This window comes from Chiloscyllium plagiosum, chromosome 30 (genome assembly GCF_004010195.1).
Source record: "Chiloscyllium plagiosum isolate BGI_BamShark_2017 chromosome 30, ASM401019v2, whole genome shotgun sequence".
Taxonomy (NCBI): domain Eukaryota; kingdom Metazoa; phylum Chordata; class Chondrichthyes; order Orectolobiformes; family Hemiscylliidae; genus Chiloscyllium; species Chiloscyllium plagiosum.
In genome coordinates this window covers 28374364-28396135 of record NC_057739.1, presented here as the reverse complement: position 1 = coordinate 28396135, position 21772 = coordinate 28374364, and the positions used below count along the sequence as shown (strand labels likewise).

General features: G+C 40.4%; 1 protein-coding gene across 11 annotated transcripts in view; it reads right to left on the bottom strand.

Annotated features, from left to right (window-relative positions):
- Nucleotides 1-21772, bottom strand: part of gapvd1 (GTPase activating protein and VPS9 domains 1) — a 144995-nt gene that overhangs the window by 36820 nt on the left and 86403 nt on the right. For all 11 annotated transcript variants that reach the window (XM_043720194.1, XM_043720192.1, XM_043720198.1 and 8 more), the window contains 3 exons: nucleotides 18620-18749; nucleotides 18051-18176; nucleotides 3816-3989 (listed from right to left, as the gene is read on the bottom strand). In XM_043720194.1, coding sequence (XP_043576129.1) covers nucleotides 3816-3989; nucleotides 18051-18176; nucleotides 18620-18749 — 430 coding nt within the window. The remainder of the gene's footprint in view (nucleotides 1-3815; nucleotides 3990-18050; nucleotides 18177-18619; nucleotides 18750-21772) is intronic.

Sequence of the window (21772 nt, the reverse complement as noted above, 5' to 3'; positions counted from 1 at the left end):
TTCCAACCGTGACACAAACAGATAAGATGGGTGAAGCTCTTTTTAAAAAACACAGACAAGAAGTTTTTCTTTGAAGTGAAAAAGTTAAATCACGGGTTCAAAAGAATGAGTAATACCATCTACTTAAATTCCATGAATAGATAAGTTCTGATGCACCCAAAATCAAAGGAAATTAAATTGTGCTCACTCCACCCAAATTCACCCAATCTTCAGCTCTAAGAGTATGAGAGCACTCCTGCTTTTGCATTTTCTACCAGTACATACCAAAGACAAATAAAAAGTACTTAAGTCAGAGAATCATAATTGAGCAAAAGAATTTCCACAATGTGGTCAGAATTTGTGTTCATGTTTGTTTATTTATTGCCACTAATTATAATTAAGTGGCACCAACAACAGGTTACAGTAAGTATATTAAAAATGTAGTAATATTTAAAACATAATTAAGCTCAATAAATTTAATAAAAACACTCAGTTTTACCAAGTTTCAAAATGCATTTGGGGCAAATCTACAGAAAAGCAGCAATTTCAGTCAGTTTGTCATTCTAGTCCTTGATATTTACACTATCCAGAGCTCTGTACTGCTGCGGCTTCATTCTCAGAATTGGGCTTCGTCAGAATCACAGAGCTTACCTGTTCTGGAAGGCTTCCACAGCAATACAGAATCAGTGTTGGACTTCAAACCACTTTTTTGTTTTAAACAGCAGTAACAACCATAATTTAGTGTTGCAAGGTCCAAAGCCTCTTTGCAAGTTAAGCAGAGAAGGTAAATGGGTCATGTTAGCAATGGAGGAAGGTGGGCACAGGTGGCGGTCAGGTACAGATGGCCAATGGGTTGGTCTAAGAGTAGGGTGGTCAGTGGTTCAGGACAAGTGTTGCACAATCTGTAATTTTGCCCAATAATCTTTTGTTTATCATCTTTCTAAAAGCTTTGAAAACCTGAGTACATCACATTTGCTGGCTGCTTTTATCTTGCCTCGATGCCCTGACTAATTTATATCCTAAAAAACCTCTTAATAGATTTGTTAAACATTGTTTTCACTTACATAAAATAATATTTCCTGACTATATGACTTTTTTTTTAAAAAAGGTCTCCTGTTTCATATCCTCCACAGTAAATTCAAACAGGTTTCCCCCATCACAGGTGGTATATAAAACTATCTGGAATGCTAGTTGATTTGGCCTCATTATTTGCTTAAATTCTCAGACACTCAGGATTGTTCCTCTGCTCTGAAACTGTTTTGGATAGGAAATATTTCAGCACATTAAATGTGAACTGGTGCAAATTCGTTTTTTTTTTAAAACATGGCCCTGGATCTCAAAGCAACAGCTGCTAATTTTTACAACACTTCTCACTCTACATTTTCAGTAATATATTTGCCTTCAGCATCTTGAACATTATTTTCAGGTCACTAGGAGCACTCCCAATTTAAAGCTTACTGAAGACAATACAGGTATATGATTAAATGAGAGGCACAAGAAGATCTGAAACAATTAGAATTTATGCCTCATTATCATGGTAATCTGATCACTGGGATAATGAGGTATTAATGGAGATTTAATGTGCATCTCATAATGCTATTCCTTAGAGAAACACATAAGGAAATTGCTGCAAATTCAGTTAATGATATAAGCATCCCAAAACACAATCTAAAGCATGAAAAATGCTGGATGCAAATAAGAAAGAACCAAGGTCAATCACACTGCAGGGATTTGGTAAATGACAGTTGTATTTTAATAGGATGTCTTTTAAAAAAAGTTACAAAAACTTTTCTTTAATGTTCATTAACGAAGATGATTTTTCTAGGTGTAATGCTGAAGTCTACAATGTAGACTATGTTATGCTTAGCATTTCATCCAACTGCCTCTTTACACCTTCAAAATGTTGTCAATATGTATGTGTAAAATGTGCACACGTAGTACTTCTGCCAGTGCTATCAGTGACAACATTCCATCCTGCATACCTCACAGCATCAAGGGACCCAGTTCAATTCCATTCTTGGTTGACTGGCTGTGTGGAGATTGCACAATGTATAGGTTAGTGGCAAGATACCTTGGAGATGATGCAAGTTGCTTCAATGATAGCAGTAGAATCATTGTGCTTTGTTTTAAGAACATAGGATAAGGGCAGGGGTTTATAGTTCTAACAGGTGCAGCGATCCTAAAATCTGCATAAACCATGGACTGGCCATGCTAAACTGCCCATAGTGTTTAGGGATGTGTAGGTTAGGTGGGCCCTGGGAAATATAGGGATAGGAGTAGATGATGGGTCTGGGTATGATGCTCTTCAGAGGGTCGGTGTGGACTCGATGGACCGAATGGCCTGCTTCCACACTATATGGATTCTGTGATCCTGTTTGCTCACATTTATGATGCGTTTTTGGATGCTGTATTATTTTTCTTTCCCCCTCTGCTAGAATGTTTCTCTAATCGCACTTGCACAGAACCTTCCACATGCACAAAGTGAACCTTGTGGGATGTCAGAAGGCACAGCCATTCTTCATACTGAAGTACTCGTGGCACAGCTGTTCAGTATTTCAACAGTCTACCACCAGAAGGAAACTACATCTGCATGTTATTTCCTATGTGGAGCGCACAGATTGTCAGACAAAAAGGAAAACAAATTTAAGTCAATTGATGCATCACCTCCAAGGTATCTTGCCAGTAACCTGCTTGGGAGTTTGGTCAATGGGGTGAAGGGGAATTGAAATTAGATCACACGGCACAGAAAAATTGGAACATCAAGAAGTAACGTGCACACAAACATATGACTGAGCAGCCAATGGAATAGTTCTTAAGTTTATTGTCAGGAAATATAGCAACCAATTTGCACACAGCAGTGAAAAACATCATCTGGTTATCAATGATATGATGAACTTCCCTACTCTTCTTTAGATGGCATCTTTCATATCCAATATGCCCTGTCAAGAGGGCATAAAATTTCATGTTTCACCTCAAAGATAGCTCCATTAACACTGTTGTTTCAATACTAAAGTAACAATTTAAGTTTTGCCCTCAATTTTCGGCAGCAGAACTTGAATTAATAACGGTCTTACTTAGACAACAGAGTGCTATGATAGAGCCAAGGCTGGTGTTAGAGGTAGAAAATAATTCGTAGCATATATTTTCCAATGAAGTACTTGGATCTTATCCAATTGATTTCTCTCAATACTTCCCTGCCAATTTCACACAAATGAGCCACCTACCTTTTGTGATGACAAAACAATCACCAAATGCAACTTGCTGAAAATTAGTACCAAGTGATCATATCAACATCTACTATGAAAGAGGACTTCAGGATATTGGAAGTTTACAAATTGTGCATTTAAAAAGGTTACCATGGTATTGTTAGCTGACAGCTTTATTATGCCACAGAAAAGCTTTACTGTAGGATACATTTCTTAGAAACTGGTTTAAAAAAAAGTGACAATTCTGATCCTTTGCAGCAATTTGAATATTAGAAATGAACAAACACAAGTATCTTTCCAAGACCACTCTGCTGAACATAATTGCTTACATTATGAGCACATATTTTGGCACACAGCATAACAGTTTGTTAATCACTTGATATTTATCATGCAGTAGACTGGAAAATTTACCACGCCTCTTTACTAAGAGAACTGAGTTAAATAATGCAATTCAGTGTTCTGTTTTTATTTGGTAAATTGAAAACACATCAATTACCAAGCTAAAATACTTTGTGCTTATAAGGCTACAAACGAACATATCTTAGCAAAGTCACTATGAGCATTTGAATCCCATTTAAGAACATTAGAAATGATGAAGCATAAATTAACCATCAATTGTTAATTACATACCTGCAATATCTTGCAGTCTATCTTCGTCAATGTTTGGATCAAAATCACTTCCCAAGACATCAGTGCTCCAGGTTTCACTTACAGTTTCTGAAATGTCCCGGTCATCTGTCAGCCCCATCATGTCTCGAAGTTCAAATTTACGCAGTTTGTCATCGAGGTTGTCTTGTGTTGTGGCTAAAATGAGATATCAGAAATGGCATGAATTTCCCTTAATTATATCAAGTTCAAATAAAAAGGGTAAGTGTTTTTTCCTCCAAAACAAAGGCATTCATTTCTGACATTAAAACTGTTTTACACAATGTAGCAAACATGCAACTATGGTATTAGAGTCATAGAGATGTACAGCATGGAAACAGACCCTTCGGTCCAACTTGTCCATGCCTACCAGATATCCCAACCCAATCTAGTCCCACCTGCCAGCACCCGGCCCATATCCCTCCAAACCCTTCCTATTCATATACCCATCCAAATGCCTTTTAAATGTTGCAATTGTACCAGCTTCCACCACATCCTCTGGCAGCTCATTCCATACACATCCCACCCTCTGCGTGAAAAAGTTGCCCCTGAGGTCTCTTTTATATCTTTCCCCTCTCATCCTAAACCTATGCCCTCCAGTTCTGGACTCCCAGACCCCAGGGAAAAGACTTTGTCTAGTTATCCTATCCATGCCCTTCATAACTTTGTAAACCTCTATAAGGTCACCCCTCAGCCTCCGACGCTCCAGTATTCTCAAAGCACTTTGTCAAATGCAGGAATATAATACCAGTAGAAATTGGTTTGGAGGCAAGCTCACAAAGACCATGAGAAAATTGTTGCATGCTATAATAATAATCATATAATTGTTCATTATCATAAAGTCCTTTTAAAAAGAGACATTAAACAGTAAAACAGTTCGTGCAACTTAAAAATAACAATCTCGAGACCACACCCTATAATAGGCACCAACTTACTAGTCATCTGTGAAAGACATTTTTTCTCCAACCCAAATTTCTCTTGATATGCTGTTCCTATACAGGACAACATTGGTTTAAGAAAGCTAGCATGAAGTGAATCTCATTTGTGGATGTCAGTTTTAACAATGGAAATTATTTTCCCTAAAGACAAAAATTAGATTTAAGCAACAAATTCCTGTCAACTGTGAGGATATTACAAGTCGAAATTAAAATGCAACTATCAAGAATTTTCTTGATTTCTACATGATGAGATTTCTCCCTACCCATCCCACAGATGCAAAGTTAACAAATTTATAGTAAATTTCTGATCAATTTGCAGTTTTCCCAGGCGATTGTTTTCTGGCTGATTTGTATCTAAGAAAGACTACCATTCATATTGTTGAACAATGGTAGCTTTCAAGTTGCTTCAATGATAGCAGTAGAATCATTGTGCTTTGTTTTAAGAACATAGGATAAGGGCAGGGGTTTATAGTTCTAACAGGTGCAGCGATCCTAAAAACTGCATAAACCATCCTGAAATGTTTCTTTGAAAAATAAAACATAATTTAAGCTTTTTCATAAGAACTCGAGACAGAGATGTAGGTAATGTTATATGACCAGCCTCTTTCACTTAGAGAATAAAGGAAAGAAAAATCTTTCATCCTGATGTCACCTGAACTTCTGGCTATGATTAGCTTAATAAAACAGTTGGAAAACAAAAGACTAAAGTATACAATTGGCGGAGAGTTCCACCAAATTAGGATTCATTGTTCCTGCCTACTATTGCTATTTGATTGCTGACAGAAAGTGCATGCAGAACTGAGAAAAAAAATCTCCATTTTGCACCTACTCAGAGATGCAGGCAGGAAACAGCCCACTCAGTTATATTACTACACAAAACGTTAACAAAATTCTCAAAACACTTTGTCGAGTCAGGAACAGAATGTCAACAGAAATTTGGGTTAAGAGACAGACTAATGAGTGTATGAGAACATTGCTGCATCCTGTGATAACACTTATTTCATATAATAATTGCTTGATCGCACAAAACCGTATTTTAAAAATTGCCCGTTATACAAATAATCATCCACAAAACTCAACGTGCTCATATTATTCATGCTCAAAAGGCAGTGGATACAAATCTTCAAGCATTTTAAGGCAGAGATAGATGGAGCCTTGAAGACCAAGGGGACAAAAGATTATTTGAAGTATGCAGGAACGTAGAGTCAATGTTAAAATTGAGTCAACCATGACTGAACTGCAGAGTCGGCTCAAAGGGCTCAGTGGTCTACTCTTGTTCCTTGCTTGCATTCAATAGCATCCAGATCTCTCACTGCTATTAATACCAATTTTCTCATTTTCTACAAAAGCCATTCTCTTTCCTTCAACTCAATGTTTTTATACACTGTTTCTATACTGGCCAACGTTGCTTTAAGAACACTAGTGTGAAGTGTGTCTCACTTTTGCATATCAGCTTTAATTATGGAAATTACTTTCTCTGAAGGCAGGAATCAGATTTAAGCAGCAAATAGGCTTTTTACACTTCAGTAAACCATTAAAACAAATGTAATAACTAACAATGATAAGCCACATCTAAGAATATGGTTTTCATTTCTTACCCAGGTTGAGAAGCTGTATTCAGTGTTCAGCTCATTTACATGACCCTTACCACAATCATAAATGAGCCTACCTCCTTGCAATGAACAATGTAAAATGAATTACACCTTCCCCACTTAATAAGCAAATAGCAATAAAAATGCAAACTCAACTACTTGTAAAACTACCATAGTACTGCAGCTATCCAGGTGGTACATGCAATTTCAGCAGTACACTATCTCTGTGCACAAACGTGATTCAGTTACCACATCCAAGCAGCTTTCCAAATTTTTGATTAAATTCAAAGCAAGAAAGATGCAGCGTGGCCAATTATGGACTCCAAACACCAAGAAATCGAAATCAGGTTGTAAGCAACCACCTCTCTGAAGTTGGTCATTAAAATCCAAAAATTCTTATCTAAATCAGCTACCTACTATCCAGGTACAGAAAATTAGCATCTTAAGTATCAGTTTACCTCTGTCCCAAAACAGCAAAAGGAACGCAGAATTCATGCTTGATCCCCAATTATACAACTAACGGAGATTTACAAATCCCATTGACTTCAACCTATATGTTGACAAATTCAGAGTGTCATGAGCTGTATTACAACTGAACAGGACTTAGAACAGAATTCAGTGAACCCTGCATTCAGAGGGAGAAGACAATCACTTGTAATGGTTTTATAGATGAGTAACGGTAAATACAAAGACATGAGAGAGGAGTTAGCTAGAGTACATTGGAAAGGAAGCCTAACAGAGAACATGGTGGAGCAAAGGCAGCAGTTTCTGGAGGTAATTCAGGACGCACAGCCGAAATTCATCCCAAGGAAGAAGTGGCATATTAAAGTGGAGGATGAGGCAATAATGGCTGACAACAGAAGAAGTGAGGGACAGCATAAAAGCAGAAAAGAAAGCATACAACAAGGTGAAGATTAGTGGGAAGCCAGAGGAGTAGGTAGTCTTTAAAACCCAGCAGAGGGTAACTTAAAAGAAAAGCAATAAAGGGGAAGATGATGAAATAGGAGAGGAAGCGAGCTAGTAACAAAGATTGCACGAGTTTTTTTTTTAAAAAAGACATCTAAAAGCAAAGAGAGAGGCAAGAATAGGCACCAGGCAGCTGAAAAATGGAGGTTGTAGTAGTAGTAATAATGGGGAATAAGTAAATGGTGGATAAACTGAAAAGGTGCTTTGTATCAGTTTTCACTCTGGAAGACACGAGCAGCATATTTGAATTTCAAGAGACTCGGGGGCAGAGGTGAGTGTAGAGGCCATCACTAAGGAGAAGGTGCTGGGGAAGCTGAAAAGTCTGAAGGCAGATACATCACCTGAACTGGATGGACTACACCTCAGAGTTCTGAAGAAGATAGTTGACGAGATTGTAGAGTCACTGATGGTGATCTTTCAGAAATCACTGGACTCAGGCGAGGTTCCCAGAGGACTAAGAAGTAGCTAATGTAACACTGCAAAAGGAAGCAATGCAGAAAACAGGCCCCCAGCCCACAAGCCTCATTCCTGATGAAGGGCTCATGCCCAAAATGTCGATTCTCCTGCTCCTCGAATGCTGCCCGACCTGCTGTGCTTTTCCAGCAGCACACCTTTCAACTCTAATCTCCAGCATCTGCAGTCCTCACTTTCTCCTGACGCAGAAGACTGGATACTATTGGCCAGTTAACTTTTGGTAAGATTTCGGAGTCCATTATTAAGGATGAGACTGCAGAATACTTACAAGTTGTTGTGGTTCTGTTCGCCGAGCTGGGAATTTGTGTTGCAGATGTTTCGTCCCCTGTCTAGGTGACATCCTCGGTGCTTGGGAGCCTCCTATGAAGCACTTCTGTGATGTTTCCTCCGGCATTTCTAGTGGTTTGAATCTGCCGCTTCCGGTTGTCAGTTCCAGCTGTCCGTTGCAGTGGCCGGTTTATTGGGTCCAGGTCGATGTGCTTATTGATTGAATCTGTGGATGAGTGCCATGCCTCTAGGAATTCCCTGGCTGTTCTCTGTTTGGCTTGTCCTATAATAGTAGTGTTGTCCCAGTCGAATTCACATGCAGTCCTTTTGTACACTACATGAACACCAACTCGCCACGAAACGACACGACCAGCTATCCTTAGTAGCCACACACACACAGATGACAAGCAACATGAATTCGACTGGGACAACACTGCTATTATAGGACAAGCCAAACAGAGAACAGCCAGGGAATTCCTAGAGACATGGCACTCATCCACAGATTCAATCAATAAGCACATCGACCTGGACCCAAGATACCGACCACTGCAACTGACAGCTGGAACTGACAACCGGAAGCGGCAGATTCAAACCACTACAAATGCCAGAGGAAAGATCACAGAAGAGCTTCACAGGAGACTCTCAAGCACCGAGGATGTCACCTAGACAGGGGACGAAACGTCTGCAACACAAATTCCCAGCTCGGCGAACAGAACCACAACAACGAGCACCCGAGCTACAAATTTTCTCACAAACTTTGAATACTTACAAGTGCATATTAAAATAGGGCACAGTGAGCAGAGCTTCGTTAAGGAGTGGTCATGCTTGAAAAATTCATTACAATTTTTTGGAGGTGGTAATAAGCAAGTTAGACAAAGGACAGCTAGTAGATCTGATCTATTTCCAGAAAGCTTTTGACAAGGTGCTGCACAGGAGGCTGCTAAATAAGAGTCCATGCTGCTCGGAGAAAGGTATAGCATGGATAGAGGATGAGCTGACTGGCAGAATGCAGACAGTAGAGAATAAAGAGGCCTTTTTCAGGATGGCAGCTGACTCGTGGAGTTCCACAGGGATCAGTTTTGGGACCAAGTTATATATTAACAATTTGGACAAAGGAACGGAGGGCATTTTTGTTAAGTTTGCAAATAATACCAAGATAGGTGGAAGGACAGGGAGTGTTGACAAAGCAGGGAGGCTGCACAAGAACTTGGATCTGCTTGGAGAGTGGGTAAAAAAGTGGCAGATGGAATATAATGTAGCAAAATGAGAGGTCATGCATTTTTAAATGGGGAAAGGCTTTGGAAATCTGAAGACTTGGAAGTCAGAGTCATAGAGTTGTACAGCACAAAAACAGACCCTTTTTCCCAACGTGTTCACACTGACCAGATATCCTAAGTGGACCTGGTCCCATTTGCCAGCATTTGGCCCATATCCCTCCAGTCCTAGTTGAGAATTCTCTTAAGGTTAACATGTAGTTTCAGTTGACAGTCAGGAAGGCAAATGCATTTCGCATTTCACTCCTGCACTTCATTCAATCTAATCTACTATATTCACTGCTCACTGGCATCTCCAAATCACAATATGGTCTTCTCTATAGTGGAGAGACTGAAGTGCTTTTGAAGCACATACTTTCTGTCCGTAAGAACTACCAAATTTCCAGTCTTCTGCTATTTCAACACACCACTATGTTCCCTGGCCAACATGTGTCTCGGGCTTGCTGTAGTGCTCCAGCGAAGCTCAGATTAAGCTAGAAGAACACCTCATTTTCCACTTGGAAATCCTGCAACCATCTGGACTGAACACAGAGTTCAATAATTTTAGAGCCTTCTCCCATGTCCTTTGCCCAACCCCATGCACCATGTCTAGTCACCTCTAGCTGCTACCACAAACAAGCCATTGTCAGCTACTAACGGTCCCCATTAGCAGCTATTCATTCTCCCAGGCTGACCTTGACTCTCCTTTAGAACATAGAACATAAAAAAGTACAGCACAGAACAGGCCTTTTGGCCTACAATGTTGTGCCAAGATTTAATCCTAATGTAAAATATAGTAACTTAACCTATGCACTCAACTCATTGCTATCCATATCGAGCAGTTGCCCAACTGCGTTTTTCTCTCTCTCTGGGCTCCATCTCCACCCATCATTTATTCCAGAGACAAATATCAAACTTTTTTGAGCTGCAATCAATTCTGAAAAAGGATCACTGGACTCAAAATGTTAATTCAGTTTTCTCTCCACACATGATGCCAGACTGCTCAGTTATTCGAGCAATTTTTTCTGTTTGTTTGCAGACAAATATAATGTTTAGGAGGGCTCATAAACAGGAACTAGATGTATTGCTGAGACTGTATAAGGCTCTGGTCAGATGACATTTGCAACACAAAGCAGTTTTGGGCCCTGTATCAAACGAAAGACTTTGGAAGGGGTCCAAAGATGGTTTTCAAGAATGATTCTGGAGATGAAGGGCCTGTCATGTGAGGAGCGGTTGAGGACTCTGGATCTATACGTGATATAGTTTGGAAGGATGGGGGGGGGGGATGGTCGGGATCTGATTGAAACTTACAGGTACTCAGTGTTGGATCCAGTGGATCTCTACTGTCCACTAGTAGGACAGACTAGGACCCGAGGGTACAATTTCAGAGGGAAAAGGTGATACTTCAGAACAGAGATGAGGAATTTCTTTAGCGGGGGGTGGTGATTCTGTGGAACTTTGTGCTGGAAAGGGCTGTGGAAGCCAAGAGATTGAGTCTATTTAACAAAGAAATAGATAGTTTCTTGATTAGTAAGGGGATCAAGTGTTTCAGGGAGATGGCAGTAGAACAGGCTTGAGAAACATTATCAGCCACAATTGAATGGCAGAGCAGAGTCAATGGGATGAATGGCCTACTTCTGCTCCTATACCTTAAGATCTATATTATTAGGTCAACATGAAATCAACAAATTCTGCAAAATTACATGAAATTCACACCACAAATGTGACTATAATGAACTAGAGGTACATGTCACTGTTGATAAAGCAGCTTACTGAGATAAATAAGCATCCTACCAGGGCTTTTGCAGTGCAGTGGTACTGTTCCGACCTCTGAGCCAGAAGACCAGCTTCAGGTTCAATCTGCTCCAAATGCAAGCTATCATAACTTGGAACAGGTTGATTAGACAGAGACCAGGAGCAGAAAACATAAATGTCCTCTACACCCTAATGTTGTAACAGACGAAAAGATATGGCTCAAAAGAAAACTATTCTTGTCGTGATATCACTATACACAAGCTCTCTTGATTATTTAAGGAGAAAGTGAGGACTGCAGATGCTGGAGATCAGAGCTGAAAATGTGTTGCTGGAAAAGCGCAGCAGGTCAGGCAGTATCCAAGGAACAGGAGAATCGACATTTCGGGCATAAGGCCTTCTTCCGGAATTCCTGAAGAGCTTATGCCCGAAACGTCGATTCTTCTGTTCCTTGGATGCTGCCTGACCTGCTGCGCTTTTCCAGCAACACATTTTCAGCTCTTGATTATTTAGCAATTAATGGGCAAATAAAATATGCACATCTTGGCTCCCACTTGCCAAGAGTTTGCACCATTAGGATCATTCCAAAGCCAAGGAGAAACTACAACCGCACAGTTGTGCAATTTTTGAAAGAGACGCAAGACCTTTGACAAGAATAAAACAATCTTTCAGATCCATAGCATCAAAACAGGAGTCTTACAGGAGCACATTTATTACATAAACAACAGTCCAAATTAAACAAAAATAGTATATATGCAATCTTAACAGTGACAAGCTGTTAAGACAATTTTCCCACTAAACAAACTTACAGACCACAATTGCCAAGAGGGACTGGTGCAAGAGAAAGAATTAAGTGAAATTAAATGAATTTAAGCAATGGACCTGTATCTGACAAAGTATTTATTCTCTACCCTGTGGGCACAGATCAGAGACAGCCAAAGAAGAAATCACTCATTTCTTACCCAAGTATTTACTGACAACTGAAAAAGCAGTCCAGATAGACATGGTAGGGAAGTTCAGGAAATATACTACCAAACTCCAGACTTCTCAACAAAGGCCTCCTTTCCTGCCATGTAAATATATATATATATATACAAAAGCTGCTGCATGTACCAAGCCACAGAGTATCAGATCTCCAAAGAAACCACTCCATCCAATTTAACTGTTTCAAACACAAATCATGGTAACGTTTTTTTGATGTCACTGAAACCAAAATCAATATTTCTCAACAACAGAGTGCTCACCATCCAAAGAGGGCTGACAAACTTTGGAAGCACCATTGGACTCAAAATGTTAACGCTTTCTTTCTCCACAGATAGGAGTAGATCTGGAGTTCCTCCAGCACTTTGCTGTTATTTGTCAAAGTTCTAAATTGCTCAAAAAATAAACCCAACATAACTTGACAAAACCTATCATACTTCTTTAAGATTGAAATTGAAAGTATTATATTGATTGGAACAAGTCCAGTCTTCAGACACTAGGTTTTATTTAGAGACACATATTGCAAACACATCCCTCCTAACCAACAGTTCAGTCATTTATATGTAGGATACATGCATCCCTCATTCATGCCCACAACTTGATCAAACACCCAATTAACATATAATAGGAAGTACTGCAAGATCTCCACATCAGCATCTATACCATTGGTTTATAGTTTGTGATCCCAGAAAATGCAAGAATTCATGTAAAACTCAATAATGTGGGTTGAGTGAAAGCGTTGGAAGAGGGCGACGAGCAAGGACTGTTGCAGTACTTAGAGGGGCAGTAATGGCAATTAGCAGAGTGGCATGCTCCTCCTATGACATGTGGGATTTCAGAAAGTCCTCAAATGCCCCTGACAACTGTGTTTCCAGGAAGCAGCATGTCCAGCTGCAGCTCCACTCAAAGCGGATGGATTGGTTGGACTCATTGACAGCAGATAGGAGGCATAATATTTTGTGGATTGGAACTTCAGGGGTATGGCCACAATGAAGCTTCAGCTATATAGATGGGTGACTGCCACGAGGGGCAGGCAGGCAAGCAGTGCAGAGTACCCTGTGGCCAAAAAGTGTCCTTGATAAGTAGGATTATGAAGAATTCCAAGGCATTTATATGTATATTAGGGGCAGGAGGGTAGCTAGGGAAAGGGTAGGTCCACTCAAGGACAGGGGGGAATTTATGCAGAGGAATTTGGTGGGTGAAGGCCTTAATGAGCACTTTGCATCGGAATTCACTGGATAATTAGTGAGGGCTATGTCAATATTCTAGGGCACATTGATATTAAGGACATGGTACTGGGTATTTTGAAAAATATCAAGGTAGATAAGTTCCCAGGCTACTGAAGGAGTCAAGGGAGGAGACTGTTGGGGCTGAACAGGGAACTCTACATCCTTTTTAGCCACAGGTGAGGTCCCAGAAGACTGGAGAATAGCTAATATTCTTGTGAAGGCGATAGCCTATTCGTGTTATTGCTAGACTATTAATCCAGAGACCCAGGTAATGTTCTGGCAATGATCAAATCCTGTGGCAGATGGTGGAATTTGAATTAAATTTTTTAAAAATCTGGTATTAAGAATCTACTGATAACCATGTGAAGTCATTATCAATTGTTAGAAAAACACATCTGGTTCACTACCATCCTTCAGGGAAGGAAATCTGCCATTTTACCTGGTGTGGCCTACATGTGACTCCAGACTCAGTAATGTAGTTGACTTTCAATTGCTTTCTGAAATGGTGTAGCAAGTAGGACTTTTAAAGAAACTCTCAAAGAAATTAAGATGGATCACCTGGCATCGACCTAGGCATTAGAAAAGACAACAGCAGAAACAGCTTTGTTGACCGTGCAAAGTCTTCCTGACTAACATCTGGGTGCTAGTGCCAAAACTGGGACAATTGTCTCTCAGACTTATCAAGCAACTGCCTGACATAGTCACAGTCCCGGAATCATACCTTACAGACAATGTCCCAGACATCAACATCATCACCACCAGCCCTGAAGATGGTCCCTTCCCACCAGCAGGACACACCCGGCAAAGGTGGTGGCACAGTGGTATACAGTTGGGTGGGAATTGCCCTGGAAGTCCTCAACATTTATTCGGGACCCATGAAGTCTCATAGTTCCAGGTTAAATATGCGTGAGGAAACCTCCTGCAGATTACCACGTACTGTCCTCCCTCAGCCAACAAATCGTCAGTACTCCGTGTTGAGCAACACTTGCAGGAAGCATGTAGGATGACAAGGGTACAAAATGTACTCTGGTGGGGGAAACCACCAAGAGTGGCTCAGCAGCAGTACTACTGATTAAGCTGGTTGAGTCCTCGAGGATATAGTTGCTAGACTAGGTCTATGGCAAGTAGTGAGGTAACCAAGAGGGAAAAATATACTTGACCTCATCTTTACCAATCTGTCAGCTGCAGGTGTACCTGTCCATGATGGTACTGGTAAGAGGCACCACCACAGTTCTTGTGGAGTTGAGGTTCCATCCTCACATTGAGGACAACCTACATTGTGTTGTGATAAGTGATCACTGTGCTAAATGGGATAGACTTTGAAAAATCTAACAACTCAAGACTGAGCATCCACGAGACACTGTGGGCCATCAACAGCAGCAGAATTTGAAACCTCATGACCTGGCATATCCACCACTCAACCCCGGCTCAATGGATAGCATAGGAAGCCATTCCAGAAGCAGTACCAGGCATACGTGAAAAGTGAGGAGTCAACCTGGATAATCCACCAAGTGGGGCAACTTGCATGTCAAACAGCAGAAGCAGCATGTGATACACAGAGCTTACTAATCCCACAACTAACGGATCAAATCTAAGGTCTGTAGTCCTGCCACATCCAACGGTCAACAGTGGTGGAAGATTAAACAACTCACCGAAGGAGGCGGTTTCACAAATATTGCCATCCTCGATGCTGAAAGAGCCTAGCACATCAGTGCGAAAGATAAGACTGATGCTTTCACAGTCACCTTCAGCCAGAAGTGCCAAGTGGGTGATCCATTTTTGCCTCCTCCATTGGTCCCCAACATTATAGATACCAGTCTTCAGCCAATTCGATTTACTTCACATGATATCACGAAACAGTTGGAGAGACTGCATACTTCAAAAGCTACAGGCCCTGACAACATTCTGGCAATAGCCCTGAAGACTTGTGCTTTAGAACTTGCACTCCCCTAGCTAAGCTGTTACAGTACAGTTACAACACTGGTATCCAGCTAACAAAGTGGAAAATTGTCCAGCTATGTCCTGTAAACAAAAAGCAGGACAAATCCAAGTCAATTACCATCCCATTAGTCTACTCTTGATCATCAGTAAAAGTGATGGATGGTGTCATCAACAGTGCTATCAAGCAGCACCTCCTCAGCGACACCTTCCTCAGCGACACCATGTTTGGGTTCTACCAGGACCACTCAGCTCCTGACTCCATTACAATCTTGGTTTAGAGCTGAATTTCAGAGGTGAGATGAGTGTGACAGCTCTTGATATCAAGGCTGCATTCAACTGAGTGTGGCATCAAGGAGCTCTGGCAAAACTGGAATCAATGGAAATCTGGGGGCAAACTCTCCCATGGTTAGCATCAAACTTGTCACATACAAAGTTGGTCGTGGTTGTTGGAAGTCAGTCATCTCAGCTCCAGGACATGTCTGCAGGAGTTCCTCAGGGTAGTGTCCAGGGTCCAATCATCTTCAGCTGCTTCAATGACCTTCCCTCCATCATAACGTCCAAAATGGGGATTTGCACCGATGATTGCACAATGTTCAGCAACATTCACAACACCTCAGATACCGAAACAGTCTACGTCCAAATTAAACAAGATCCAGGCTTAGAGTGACATGTAGCAAGTAACACTCATGAAACACAAATGCCAGGCTATGACCATGACTAATAAGAGATAATCTTACCACCATCCTTTGACACTCAATGGGGTTACCATCATTAAATTCCCCCACTATTACCATCCTCGGTGTTATCATTGACCAGAAACTCAACAAGACTCACCAGATAAACACAGTGACTACAAGAGCAGGTCAGAGGCTAGGAATACTGAAGTGACTAATACCTCCCGATTTTCCACAGCCTGTCTACAATCCACAAGGCACATGTCAGCAGTGGGATGGATTACTTCCCACTTGTCTGGACGACTGGTGCCCCAACAACTCACTCAAGAAGAATGACATCATCCAGGAGAAAAGTAGCTTGCTCAATTGACATTACAACCACACACATGCACTAAAGCTCAGTTGCAGCAGAGTGTACTATTTACAAAACACACTGCAGAAATTTTCAGATTCTGCAAGGGTCAGGCAGCACCTTGCAAACCCACAACCACTTCCATCTAGAAGGACAAGGGCAGTAGATATCTGAGAACGCTCACACCTTCAAGTTCCCCTCCAAACCACTCACCATCCTGACTTGGAAACGTATTGCTGTTTCTTCTGTCACTTGACCAAAATCCTGGAATTCCATCCCTACTAGCTTTTGGGACAGCAGCAGATCAAGACGACAGCTCACCACCACGTTCTCAAGGGCAACAAAAGTGCTGGCCAGCCAGCGATGCCCTCAACTCTCAAAATGAATAAATTTTATAAATGTTGCTCGTATAAGGAAGGCAACATGAATAATCCAGGAAATTATACAGCGGTGAACCCTACATCAGTGGCAGGGAAATTGTTGGAGAAGGTTCTTAGTGACAGGATTTACTCATTTGGGATAGTCAGCCTGGCTGTGTGGGGGAGAGGTCTTGTCTTACAAATGTGATCAAGTTTTTAGAGGAAGTGATGAGGATGATTGATGAGGGTAGGACAGTGGATGCTGTGTGAACTTTAGTAAAACATTTGACAAGGCCCCTACTATGAAAAGATTGAGTCTTATGGGATCCACAGTGAGTTGTTAAGTTGAACATAAAATTGACTTGGTTATAGAAGTTAGCTTTCCTGACTGGAGGTCTGTGACCAGTGATGTTCGGCAAGGATCAGTGCTGGGACCGGTGTTGTTTAATATATATAGAATGAAAATGCAGACAATCTGATTTCGCAGACAACATGAAAATTGACCGAGCTGTGAACAGCGATTAAGATTGTCAAAGGATATAGCAAGATAATGATCTACTGGGAAGTTGAGTGGATTTAATACAGACAATTGTGAGATGATGTGTCTTGGAAGGTCAAATGCAAGAGGAAAGTAAACAGTAAACAACAGGATCCTAATGAGCATTGATTATACAGAGGGATCATGGCATGTAAATCCATGACTCCTTCAAAATAGCAACACAAGGTGTTAAAGGTGGTATACGGCATACCTGTCTTCATTAGTCAGGGCATTGAGTATAAACAAATCAAGTTGAAGTTGTATAAAACATTGGAGAACTGTGTGCAGTTCTGGTTGCCACACAACAGTAACGATGTGGAGACTTTGGAGAGGATGCAAAAGAGGTTTAGCATGATGTCGCCTGGATTGGAGTCTACTAGCTGTAAGAAGAAGTTGGTCAAAGTTTGTTTTTGTCAAAGGTTGGGGGTGACCTGATAGAGATATATTAAAAAATTGAGAGAAACATGGAGAGGGTGAATAGTCAGAGTCCTTTTCCCAGGGTAGACATGTCGAATATCAGGGGAAATAGGTTTAAGATGAGATGGGAAAGTTTAAAAGGGTATGTGTGAGGCAAGTCTTATTATGCAGAATGGTAGGTGTCTGCAACATGCTGCAGGGGTGTGGGGAAGGTTTGGTCGAAGCAGATACAGTAGCAATGTTAAACAGGCAATTAGACAGACAAATGAACAAGCAGGTAATAGAGGGACACAGACCATAGACCATGGCATCATGATTAGCACAGATACGATGAGTTGAAGGGCCTATTCCAGTGCTGTACCATTCTATATTCTTAGTAGAATACTGTGCAAGCAACTAGGGAATCAAGATTAAATAAATCATTGATTTACAACTGTTTGGTTGACTGAGCTTTCAAAGTGCTTTGTTACCATTCTGTTTGACTTACCTTGTTCATGTTCCAAAAGCTGCAAAGCTTCAACACCATTACTTCCAGAAGGTCCTGCTCCAAGTTCAGAGACTGATTCTCCTTCCAGGTCGAGTGAGGATACAGAATTTGAGCGGTTTGAAGGTCCTGTTTGGTGGAAATATTGACAGCTAATTTAAAATATATGATAAATACAAATTTAAAGAGATAGAAAAACCTTAGATGGCTGACCAGTTTTACGAAAAGATTCAAACAAAAAGCTAAGTTTTGATGAAATTCTTATAATGTGACAGCAGGGCAACTAAGGAAGAGCTTAGAACAAAATTGTGAACTTAAGAATTAGTAATAGAAAGCTGTGCCACAAACGGCAAGCCAAGAGAGAGTACACACCAAAGAATTCAATTTCAGAGTGACACAATTGCTGGAAGGCAAGAACCGAGGGTGGAGGAAGCTGAGATACGTTGAGGCAAAATCATTCAGGATTTCAAGAGGAGAAGAAAATTTTTTACAAGTGAAGCAAAAGGGAACTAATCCCAGCAAGGTCTAGGGTAATGGAACTCAGTATTTAACTAATCCAAGAAAAGTCTCACCTTCTGATATTCCCTCCAGATTATCACTACAGAGGGAAAAACGCAGAGTTTTATCTGGTTTGCCATGCAGTTTTCCATCGTCTGCAGGCACTTCTCCCTGCCCACTTTCAGCAAGCTGCATGCTCAACACCTGAACAAAATAAATATATGAGGCAAGAAGCATTTAAAAAAGCTATGATTTGGCATTCTTTTGTGGAAATATTCTTTTAATGTTATTTGCTTATAAATTGGATAACTTAATATTTTCAGCACAAAGCTCATATTTAAATTTAAATCACTGATGATTTAATTATTTTGAAGCACAATACATTATATTTGAATTACCTTACAATAGCTATGAATTTTATGATAGATAAACCGATCACTTAATTAATCAAATCTAAACCTCTTCGATACTATTGTAGCAACTATATTGGTTTGGGATTGTCAACTGACTAGAGAACACAGTTATATTACCACATTTTTCATGCTGGTAGCACTTAGACTGTCTGTAATCATCTGAAATCGCTTATAAACACAAAAATCAGTGAGGGTCTTGTGGTGTAGTGACAGTACCTCTATCTCTGGGCCAGAAGATCCAGGTTCAAATCTCACTTTAGGATGTGATGACCATGAAGGGGTGTCATAATATGTCAAACAGCTTGATAAAAAATTTAAAAGATGCCACGACCATATTCCCAAATTAGCTATCACAACTGCCTGAGGTACAATGAATACTTAATGGGACAAAGGCATTTGGATACTCTGAAGATTTGAAAGACTCAATATAAACAGGTTCATTCACATGAATATTAAAACTCATGGAAGAAAACAAATTAAATTGAATGTTCAACCTGGTTAAAAAAAGTTTCAATAAATTATTATCTTTTTGCCGTTGTTACCTATGTCGAACAAATAATTTTATGACGAGATAGCAAAACATGAGAGTTCATGTAAGAGTAACTGATATAATTTCAGACAAGCAGTTATATAACTGGAAGAATTTTTCAGCCCAAACTATTTCATATCCTTCCATGCTGATTCTTTGCTGTAAAGGAAATTCAAAAAGATGTTAACAAAACGGCCACTAGGTGGTGCAAATAGCATCTTCCACTCAGTCCACAAATTGAACAGTCTGCAATTTTGTCTGCATCAATCAATCAATGCATATGTAACACTTTTTTTTGACATACAAAGTTGAGAAGCACATGCAAGTTTGAAGGTGGAACTACAATAACAGAATTTGATGGGGATAAGGACACTACAGTTGCGGGTAAAAAAAACTACACAAACAACGTCAATATACTCAGTCATGGGCTGTGCATAGATCAGATTGTTGGATGTTGAAGTGGACTTGATGTCTATTCTGACTTTAAAAAAAATCAAACTTTGAAAATGGTCAGCAAAAATTATTAGTGTCACAGGCTTTGTTTAACCTCTCGCATCATGCCAGCCTCAAATCTGCAGAAATTTGTTTTGCCTCGGTTCAAGGAATAATAGGTACAAAATAAAGAAGAATCGCACATCTCTAGTTTTGGAATTAACTGATGCAGCTCTGCTTCTCATTGATCACTAATGTATCATTTGTCTTGAAATGATTTGTGAGAAAGCACAGGTGTTTTTACTATAATTAGAAAGTTAGCTTTACATTCTGACAACTTTGCAATTTGTGCAGTCAAAATAATTTTGAACAATTCAAATTGTGTATCAATTCTTGAAGCATAACTGGACTTTTAAAATCAAACCCTCTAAGATACTAAAGGTGATGTGACATACTTCAGAGTATCAAATCTCTTTTCTCTTTTAGTTGTCTAATCCACAAGTTTATTAGCTTAGATGATAGACAAGCAAGCAATCCCCAAAATCAACTATTTCCATTTGTAATGAGCTAATAGGATATGAACAAGCAGCCCGGGATTAGCTTTCAATTTTATCTTCCAATGCTTATTTCTTCAGAAACAAAGAGTCATGAGTCACAGAGACGTACAGCATGGAAACAGACCCTTCGGTCCAACTCAGCCATGCCGACCAGATATCCCAACCCAATCTAGTCCCTCCTGCCAGCACTTGGCCCATATCCCTCTAAACCCTTCCTATGCATATACCCATCCAGGTGCTTTTTAAATGTTAAGTTTACCAGCCTCCACCACTTCCTCTGACAGCTCATTCCATACACGAACCACCCTCTACTGGAGAAAAGTTGCCCCTTAGGTATCTCATATCCTTCCTCTCTCACCCTAGACCTATGCCCTCTAGTTCTGGACTCCCCCACCCCCGGGAAAAGGCTGTCCCCCATAATTTTATAAACCTGGAGGTTACCCCTCAGCCTTCAATGCCCCAGGGAAAACAGCCCCAGCCTGTTCAGCCTCTCTCGACAGTTCAAATCCTCCAACCCTTGCAACATTCTTGTAAATCTTTTCTGAACTTTTTCAAGTTTCACAACATCATTCCTATAGGAAAGAGACCAGAATTGCATGCAATATTCCAAAAGTGGCCTATACAGCTGCAACATGACCTCCCAACTCCTATACTCAACACTCTGACCAATAAAGGAAAGCATACTAAACACCGCCTTCACTATGCTACCTTCCTGCGACTTTATTTTCAAGGAGCTGTGAACCTGCACTCTAAGGCCTCTTCGTTCAGCAACACTCCCTAGGACCTTACCATTAAGTGTATAAGTCCTGCTAAGACTTGCTTTCCCAAAATGCAGCATCTTGCATTTTTCTAAATTAAACTCCATCTACCACTCCTCAGCCTAGTGGCCCATCTAATCAAGATCCCTTTGTAATCTGAGATAACCTTCTTCGCTGTCCACTAACACTACCCCAGTTTTGGTGTCATCTGTAAACTTACTAACTATACCTCTTATACTCACATCCAAATCATTTATATAAAAGACAAAAAGTAGCAGACCCAGCACGGATCCTTGTAGCACTCCACTGGTCACAGACCTCCAGTCTGAAAAACAACCTTCCTCCACCACCCTCTGTCTTCTACCTTTAAGCCACCTCAGTATCCAAAATGGCTAGTTCTCCTTGTATTTCATGAGATCTAACCTTGCTAACCAGTCTCCCAGGGGGAACTTTGTTAAACGCCTAACTGAAGTCCATATAGATCATGTCCACCACTCTGCCCTCATCAATCCTCTTTGTTACGTTTTCAAAAAACTCA